Source organism: Phoca vitulina, unplaced genomic scaffold (assembly GCF_004348235.1).
Source record: "Phoca vitulina isolate PV1807 unplaced genomic scaffold, GSC_HSeal_1.0 scaffold13, whole genome shotgun sequence".
NCBI lineage: Eukaryota > Metazoa > Chordata > Mammalia > Carnivora > Phocidae > Phoca > Phoca vitulina.
Genome location: NW_022589716.1, coordinates 246,823 through 256,195, shown reverse-complemented (window position 1 = coordinate 256,195; position 9,373 = coordinate 246,823). Strand labels below are relative to the sequence as shown.

At 41.8% G+C, this 9,373-nt stretch overlaps 1 protein-coding gene across 1 annotated transcript; it reads left to right on the top strand.

Moving 5' to 3' along the window:
* The first annotated feature begins 6,689 nt into the window (after nucleotides 1-6,689).
* LOC116636901 (olfactory receptor 7A10-like) lies at nucleotides 6,690-7,736 on the top strand. Its single transcript, XM_032412104.1, has 2 exons — nucleotides 6,690-7,037; nucleotides 7,536-7,736. The coding sequence occupies exons 1-2, from the start codon at nucleotides 6,690-6,692 to the stop codon at nucleotides 7,734-7,736; spliced, it is 549 nt and encodes a 182-aa protein (XP_032267995.1).
* The last annotated feature ends 1,637 nt before the right edge of the window (nucleotides 7,737-9,373 follow it).

The following is a 9,373-nucleotide window of genomic DNA, read 5'->3' as shown; positions in this document are numbered from 1 at the left end:
TACCTGGGAGCTCTGCCGCACTCAGGCACCCCCGGTCTTTCTGTGACCCCGAGGGTCCTGAGACCACACTGTCCCGCGAGGGTTCCACCCCCCACTTCGCCACCAGAGTGACATCCCTCAGCGGAGCCGACTTCTAAAAGTTCCGATTTTGTGCTCCGCGGCTCTATCACTTGCCAGAAGCGGCCGATGGAGGCCCCTCCCCCGCCGTCTATCCTCTGGAATATCCCCTCGGATTCACTTCTCCGCACGTCCTACCTTCCAGAAAGTGGTCGCTTTTCTGTTCAGAGAGTTGTTGCTATTCTTTTCTTCGATCTCCTGTTGAGTTTGTAGGTGTTCAGAATGGTTTGATCCCTATCCAGCTGAATTCCTGAGAGGAGACGAAATCCAGGTCTCCTACTCCTCTGCCATCTTGCTCCGCCCCCTCCCCTATTCTATTTTATTCTTACAAACCACAGCCTGACCCACAAATGGTCCCACGCTCAGAATATGGAAAATATTCCTCTCCCACATCCTCCATTCCTATGCTAGTAACTCCGTACTTCTGTTCTCTCTCTCATCACTGGCAACTTCTGTGAGCACAGATTCTCTCATTCCTTTATGCAATATGTATTTATTCCTACTGTCCCTATCCAAACTGTGTCTGGGGGTAAAGGGCAGGGGTATTTATAACATGCCCCATGCACTCACATTCTAGCAGGAAAACATACATAGAATTAAATAAAAATTACACACTGATAACCCCTACATCTAAATTATTGCCAGAGAAAGTGTTCTTTTTTTGAGGGAATGTTAAGAAAAACCAGCAAAACAAAAACAGGTTAATGAAGGAGATGACTCCTTGGAGTCTGAAAGAGGCAATGGGATTGTGAAGATAGAGAGGAGGTGAATTATCCCAAACAGACCAGTGAGTGACTCCAAGCAGAGGGCAGCAGTGTATGGAGGCTCTCAGCCTTGGACATTGGGGCTTCAGGTGAAGCTACAACTCAAGTTCAGTGTTTGTGACATCGATGTGGGCAAGACAGTGTGAGTGGGAAGCTGGAGGGTCAGTCAGGGGAGGCAAGCCAAGTGTTGGAAGCTACAGAATTTGGGGTTCAGTCTCCAGCAGGGAGTCACCAGGAAGGTGTTAAGGTGCGGAGTTGGACAGTAACTTAACTGCAATATAGAAAGATCTCTCTGGGTAAATGTGAATACTCGCTAGAGGGTGCCAAACTGTGGTACGTGGAGAGCCAACAAGGAGCTGAAAGAAGGTTGTGGAATTGGGGACCCAGAGGTGGGGAAGCAACGGGAACATTGCCGAGAAGAGAAAACTCAGCCAAATCTCATCACCAGTGATAAGCACTCGTTATCAACAAGAGGGACTATGTTAAGCTCTTTCCATATATTCACTAAATCTGTCAACCACCTGAGGAGGATGGACATCTCTAGCCCTACTATTTAGGGGAGGATATTAACATTTGGAACAGTTTGGTTGTGCTCCAAGCTCAAATAGGAAATATGAGTAGATCCAAAATTCAAAACCTGAGTTTCTAATTAGAAGTTTTGCATTTTATGTCATTTAGAAAAATTCTTTTAGCAAATCATCTTTTAAAATCCCCCACTTCTGTTGTACTGTGTGTAGTTCCTTTTGTGAATTGTGGATATCTTCCCTTTTCTTGTTATTCTGGTGCAACGTTCAATCAGTAAGATGTCTTGATAACCGTAAAGACATCCCTACTTTTTTCTTTTGGATAAATTTTCCTTTGCTTCTTTATTCTGGGCATCAAGGTACTTTAACTGGGGTTGGAATATTGCCAGAATCAGGACATTTACTCCTCCTCACCATTTCTAGGGGCCCCCTGAGCTTATTAGATCTTTCTCCCCACATTTCCTCCTCAAAATTTTGGGAATGATTTTTTTTATGTTTCTTTAAATACTGGATACAAAATGAACATATTAAATTGGAGACTCATGATCACATGCTCATTGGAGATTTAACTATTGGAATTTGGATGAAGTTTTACATTTTTAGGGGAAAGACAATGCGATGTTGTCAGCTTACCTCATATCATTGTTTTCCTAGTTATTGTGGTTGGGGTTGAGAACATCCTGGTAGTGCCATGGTCCCAGGAGGCCATAGTGTGTGTGTGTGTGTCCTTGTGTGGGTAACATCAGAATTTCTCAAGGCAGGGGTTCTGGAACCCATTGCTCTTATATGTGACCCTTAAAATACCAGTGCCAGATTATTACCTAATATATGAAAATAAGAAGGGAGACCACTTCCATTCAGTAATTCCATGGAAACAAAATTTATAATGTTTGAGGTACACCATGTGAAGGAGGGGGTTCCTTGTGTAATGAAGTTTCATCACTACTAGGGAGGCCACCCCATTCCTCAACATTCTCAGCCACCACTTCTTATCACTCTCTCACTTGATCATTCCCCTCTACACACTGGCTTTCTTTTGAGCCTTGATCTTTTATTTTTTTTTAATTTTTTTGTTTTTCTTTTTATATAAATTCAATTAGCCAAAATATAGTACATCAGTAGTTCAGATGTAGTGTTCACAAATTCATCAGGTGTATATACAACCCAGTGCTCATCACATCACGTGCCCTCCTTAATGCACATCACCCAGTTACTCCATTCCCCCACCAACTCTCCTTCAGAAACCTTCAGTTAGTTTACCAGATTAAAGAGTCTCTCATGGTTTGTCTCCCTCTCTGATTTCTTCCCATTCAGTTTTCCCTCTCTTTCCTTATAATCCTCTGCACTATTTCTTATATTCCACATGAATGAAACCATATGATAATTGTCTTTCTCTGATTGACTTATTTCATTTAGCATATTGCCCTCCAGTTCCATCCATGTGGATGTAAATGGTAGGTATGAATGGACATCACGGCTCTTTCCACAGGTTGGCTATTTTGGACATTGCTGCTATGTACATTGGGGTGCATGTGCCCCTTCATTTCACTATATTTGTATCGTTGTGATAAATACCCAGTAGTGCAATTACTGGGTCATAGGGTAGCTCTATTTTTAACTTCTTAAGGAACATCCATACTGTTTTTCCAGAGTGGCTGTACTAGCTTGCATTCCCACCAACAGTGTAAGAGGGTTCCCTTTTCTCCGCATCCTCGCCAATGTTTGTTGTTCCCTGTCTTGTTAATTTTAGCCATTCTAACTGGTGTAAGGTGGTATCTCAATTATGTTTTGATTTATATTTCCCTGATGAAAAGTGATGTTGAGCATTTTTTTATGTGTCTGTTGGCCATTTGTATGTCTTCTTTAGAGAAATGTCTGTTCATGTCTTCTGCCCATTTCTTGATTGGATTGTTTGTTCTTTGGGTGTTGAGTTTAAAATGTTCTTTATAGATTTTGGATACTAGCCCTATTTCTGATATGTCATTTGCAAATATCTTCTCCCATTCTGTCAGTTGTCTTTTGGTTTTGTTGACTGTTTCCTTTGCTGTGCAAAAGATTTCTACCTTGATGAAGTCTCAATAGTTCATTTTTGCCCTTGCTTCCCTTGCCTTTGGCGATCTTTCTAGGAAGAAGTTGCTGCGGCTGAGGTCGAAGAGGTTGCTGCCTGTGTTTTCCTCTAGGATTTTGATGGACTCCTGTCTCACATTGAGGTCTTTCAACCGTTTTGAGTTTATTTTTGTGTGTGGTGTAAGGAAATGGTCCAGTTTCATTCTTCTGCATGTGGCTGTCCAATTTTCCCAACACCATTTGTTGAAGAGACTGTCTTTTTTCCATTGGACATTCTTTCCTGCTTTGTCAAAGATTAGTTGACCATAGGGTTGAGGGTCCATTTCTGGGCTCTCTATTCTGTTCCATTGACCTATGTGTCTGTTTTTGTGCCAGTACCATGCTGTCTTGATGATCACAGCTTTGTAATATAGCTTGAAGTCAGGCATTGTGATGCCCCCAGGTTTGGTTTTCTTTTTCAACATTCCCCTGGTGATTCAGGGTCTTTTCTTTTTCCATACAAATTTTTGGATTGTTTGTTCCAGGTCCATGAAAAATGTTGATGGTATTTTGATAAGGATTGCACTGAATGTGTAGATTGCTCTGGGTAGCATGAACATTTTAACAATATTTATTCTTCTAATCCATGAGCATGGAATGTTTTTCCATCTCTTTGTGTCTTTCTCAATTTCTTTCATAAGTGTTCTGTAGTTTCTAGAGTATAGATCATTTACCTCTTAGGTTAGGTTTATTCCTAGGTATCTTATAGTTTTTAGTGCAATTGTAAATGAGATCGATACCTTAATTTCCCTTTCTTCAATTTCATTCTTAGTGTATAGAAAAGCAACTGATTTCTGTGTTAATTTTATATCCTGCCATGTTGCTGAGTTGCTGTATGAGTTCTCGCAATTTGGGGGTGGAGTCTTTTGGGTTTTCCACATAAAGTATCATGTCATCTGCAAAGAGTGAGAGTTTGACTTCTTCTTTGCTAGTTCAGATACCTTTTGTTTCTTTGATTGCTGGGGCTAGGACTTCTAGTAATGTGAACAATAGTGGTGAGAGTGGGCATCCCTGTTGTCTTCCTGTCTTTAAGGGAAAAGCTCTCAGTTTATCCCCATTGAGAATGATATTCACTGTGGTCTTTCCGTAGATGGCTTTTATGATATTGAGGTATGTTACCTCTATCCTACATTTGGAGAGTTTTAATCAAGAAAATATGTTGTATTTTGTCAAATGCTTTTTCTGCATCAGTTGAGAGGATCATATGATTCCTGTCCTTTCTTCTATTAATGTGGTATGGCACTGAATAATTTGCAGATGTTGAACCACACTTGCAGTCCAGGAATAAATTCCAGTTGGTCTTGGTGAATAATCCTTTTAATGTTCTGTTGGATCCTATTGACTAGTATCTTGGTGAGAATTTTTGCATCTATGTTCATCACTGTCCCACCCCTCCCTGGGATTGGAAAGGGTCCCCACATTCCAGTCCTCTGCAGGGTCCTGAGTTGGAGAGCAGTCTCCCAATTGGCCCCAGCTCACAGTTTATGACAAACCCAGCTGAGAGCCCCTCCTGGGCTTGCTGACTGTAACCAGTTTCCCCACTCTAATGCTTGGGAACTGTACCAGCTCAGGCACCCCCACTAATTCTGTGACTCCGGGAATCCTGAGACCACATTGTCCCACTTAGAATTCTGCCCATTTCTACCTGAGCACCTTTCAGGCAGGGATGTCTCTCACTGGAGCAGATTTCTAAGGGTTCTGATTTGGCCCTCTAGGGCTATATCACTTTCTGGTAGCTGGCTTAGAGAGGCTCCCTTCACCCACCATTTATCTTCTGATATCTCCCCTCAGATTCACTTCTCCGCACCTCCTACCTTGCAGAAAGTGGTAGTTTTTCTACTCGTAGAGTTCCAGATATACTTTTCTTTTTTTCTTTTTTTTTTTTTAAAGATTTTATTTATTTATTTGAGAGAGAGAGAATGAGAGAGAGCACATGAGAGGGGGGAGGGTCAGAGGGAGAAGCAGACTCCCTGCCGAACAGGGAGCCCGATGCGGGACTCAATCCAGGGACTCCAGGATCATGACCTGAGCCGAAGGCAGTCGCTTAACCAACTGAGCCACCCAGGCGCCCCAGATATACTTTTCTTACATCTTAGGTTGAATTCATGGGTGTTCAGAATGATTTGATACTTATCTAGCTAAATTCAAGGGACCGGATGAAACGAGGTCCCCTACTCTTCCACTATCTTGCCTCCTCGTAGCATAAGCCTTGATTTTTTAAAACAATAAATGAACAAACGAAAAGCAGAATGGTGAAGGGGAGTGGGAGATACAGGCTTCCAGTTAAGAAAGGAATGAGTCACAGGAATAAAAGACACAGCCTAGGGAATATAGTCAGTGATATCGTCATAGCATCGTGTGGTGACAGATGGAAGTTCCACAGGTGGTGAACACGGTGCAATGATTAAACTTGTTGAGTCACTGTGTTGTACAACCAAATTTAATGTAACATAGGGTGTCGACCACACTCAAATTTTAAAAATTAATAAAAAAAAAAACCCCAAGTCTTTTCTTAAAGCCTTCGCACTGTTTGTTCCATTTGGTTGGCACACATTTCCCTGGATAACCTTGTGTTTCCTGCTGTTTCCCCCTTGAAGCCTCTGTGTAAATGTGTGCCTGTCTACCTGAGCAACCAGAAAAAAATAACACCTCCATGCACTCTTTCCTTTATAGTGGCTTTTCCTTCATAGCACCTGTCACCTTCTGATATTCTATCTGATCCTTTCTTTGCTTATCTTCTCCATCCTTGAACTGTGTAGACTTGTTTCCTGACACCTATAGTCTTTGCCTGGAGGTTAGTCAGTACTCAAGTTTATTCCTCAAACATGTGACAGAATTTCTCATTGAAAGTATAGAACACAAGAGTACTTAGTGAAAAGGCCATGTGTGGGATGTGCATTTCTATTCAGAGCTGGCATGAGGGGGGCCATCCCAACAGGGGACAAGTTCCATACAAAAACTATGTATATTCACTTTTGAATGTAAAATAGAAATTGTATAATTTCAATGATATTTATAATGTTCATTACTGAAAAAATTAGTCATGTTATTTTTTTTCCCTGGTAGTCACCTCGACCCCATAGAACCAAGAAATTATACAGGAATTTCAGAGTTTCTTCTTCTGGGATTTTCAGAGGAACCAGAATTGTAGCCAGTTGTATTTGGGCTTTTCCTCTCCATGTACCTGATCACTGTGTTTGGAAACTTGCTCATCATCATGGCTGTCAGTTTTGACTCCCACCTCCACACCCCCATGTACTTCTTCCTGGCCAATCTGTCCTTTGTAGACATCTGCTTCACCTCTACCACCATCCCCAAGATGCTGTGGAACATCCAGACTCAGAGCAGAGTTATAACCTATGAAGACTGCATCACTCAAATATACTTATTCCTACTCTTTGCAGGATTGGACTCCTTTCTCCTGGCTGTGATGGCCTATGACCGATTCGTGGCCATCTGTCACCCCCTGCACTACATGGTCATCATGAACCCCCAGCTTTGTGGACTGCTGGTTTTGGTGTCCTGGATCATGAGTGCCCTGAATTCCTTATTACAAAGCTTAATGGTGTCATGGCTGTCCTTCTGTATATTGGTGGAAATCTCCCACTTTTTCTGTGAAATCAATCAGGTGGTCTGACTTGCCTGTTTGGACACCTTTCTCTTTTTTAAAAAAATTTTTTATTGTTATGTTAATCACCATACGTTACATCATTAGTTTTTGATGTAGTGTTCCATGATTCATTGTTTGTGCACAACACCCAGTGCTCCATGCAGAACGTGCCCTCTTTAATACCCAACACCAGGCTAACCCATCCTCCCACTCCCCTCCCCTCTAGAACCCTCAGTTTGTTTTTCAGAGTTGGACACCTTTCTTAATGACATTGTGATGTATATTGCAATTATGCTGCTGGCTGGCGGTCCCCTCACTGGGATCCTTTACTCTTATTGTAAGATAGTTTCCTCCGTGCTTGGGATCTCATCAGCTCAGGGCAGGTATAAAGCATTTTCCACCTGTGCGTCTCACCTCTCGGTTATCTCCTTATTTTATTGTACGGTCCTGGGGGTGTACCTTAGCTCTGCTGCTCCCCAGAGCTCACACTCGGGTGCAGGAGCCTCGGTGATGTACACGGTGGTCACGCCCATGCTGAACCCCTTCATCTACAGCCTGAGGAACAGAGACATAAAAAGGGCTCTGAAAGTAATCACTGGGGTTCCAGTGATGTAAGAGCAAATTGTCCTAGGGCTGAAGAAGTGCCCATGATTGCAGGACTCACATCCTCAGAGCCATGAACTGCCATTTTTTGAACAGGCTGTGGGAGTAGAATCTGCTCCTTCTATATATTCCCTGAAACTTCCATTTGTTTCAATTCAACTTCTCTATACATTTAAGTCACTCACTTTCTTTTTTTTAAATTAAGTTCAATTAGCCAACATATAGTACATCATTAGTTTTTGGTGTAGTGTTCAATGATTCATTAGTTGTGTATAACACCCAGTGTTCATCAGATCACGTGCCCTTCTTACTTTTTTAAGCTTCTGCTCTGTCTGATATACACACAGTTTTCCCTTTGTCCATTTTCATATGATCCCAATATTTTCCTCATCTTGGTCAAAAATAGTGGGAAATTTCTATATCTTATATGTGGCAAGTTAGATTTCTTAAAAATAATTTCATTTCAAATGACTTATACCAAGCCAAATAAGTTTTCCTTAGATCTCCCAAGACAATAATCATGAGTTATATTCTTCATTTGGAAGAAACTATAATTGGCAACTATACCCTTTACATAACTTTAATGTAGATGAAAATACAAAGCCACAGTTTTCACCTAAAGTCTGTCCATCTTTTTACATCACTACCTTCACTCTTCTTCCTTATAATGTGGACTCTAACATTGTTCCCTTTAAGTCTCTGGCTACTTACAAGGACGCTCAGGCTAGGAAAGCCCGGGCACTCCCCTGCACCCTTGTGTTTGTGGACATTCCTACAGATGCTTCCCTGACCAGAGCCTCTGCTGTGGCTGCACCTGCCCTTGGGTTATTGTGATTGCAAGACACACCTCAGCATCAACCATCAGAGAACTCTAATAAAACTAGGTTTATTACTCACAGGTCCTGGAGGGCAGAGCCAGAAAGGTATAGGGGGGCAGAGAATCAGAGCAAGAGAGAGACAGCCTACAACTGGAGCCCTGCCTTTATTGAGGTCCATGAGCAGAGTGGCTAATGGTTGGCAGGTTCACTCTTTATTGACAAGTTTAAAGCATAAGAGTGAAACTCTGGCACAGAGGGAAAGCATGATTACTCATGTGTCAGTATTGGGATTTTCCAGGGCTTTCTGAAGAGGTACTTCACAGGTGGGGCCACCTGAGTCCTTCTCTGGTAATAGTGTCCCACACCTGACATATTTATTCAACATGGTTGTCCTTGAAATGGATGCCTCAGAAATCAAAATCTTAATGTCAGGCATTTTCTCTACAAACTTGCTACTGTGCATTAAAACTACTCTTCTTTTTTTTTTTTTTTTTTTTTTGCTATTATTCGCCTAGGTGTCCCCATTGCCTAACATGGCCACTGGTAAACAGTGATTAGAAAAAATATATCTCCCAGTGGAGTCTACATGGAAAGAAAAATTTGAATAGATTGACCTGATATGTTCTTAGTGTCAGAGATGACCTCAAATGTGAAGATGCATTTTCTGTGGGTAAATACCCAGGAGTGTGATTCCCTGGATCAAAAGGTAGTTCTATTTTTAATTTTTTGAGAAACCTCCATACTATTTTTCAGAGTGGAGGCACCAGTTTGCATTCCCACTGATAGTGCAAGAGAGTTCCCCTTTCTCCACATCCTCACCAACATCTGTTG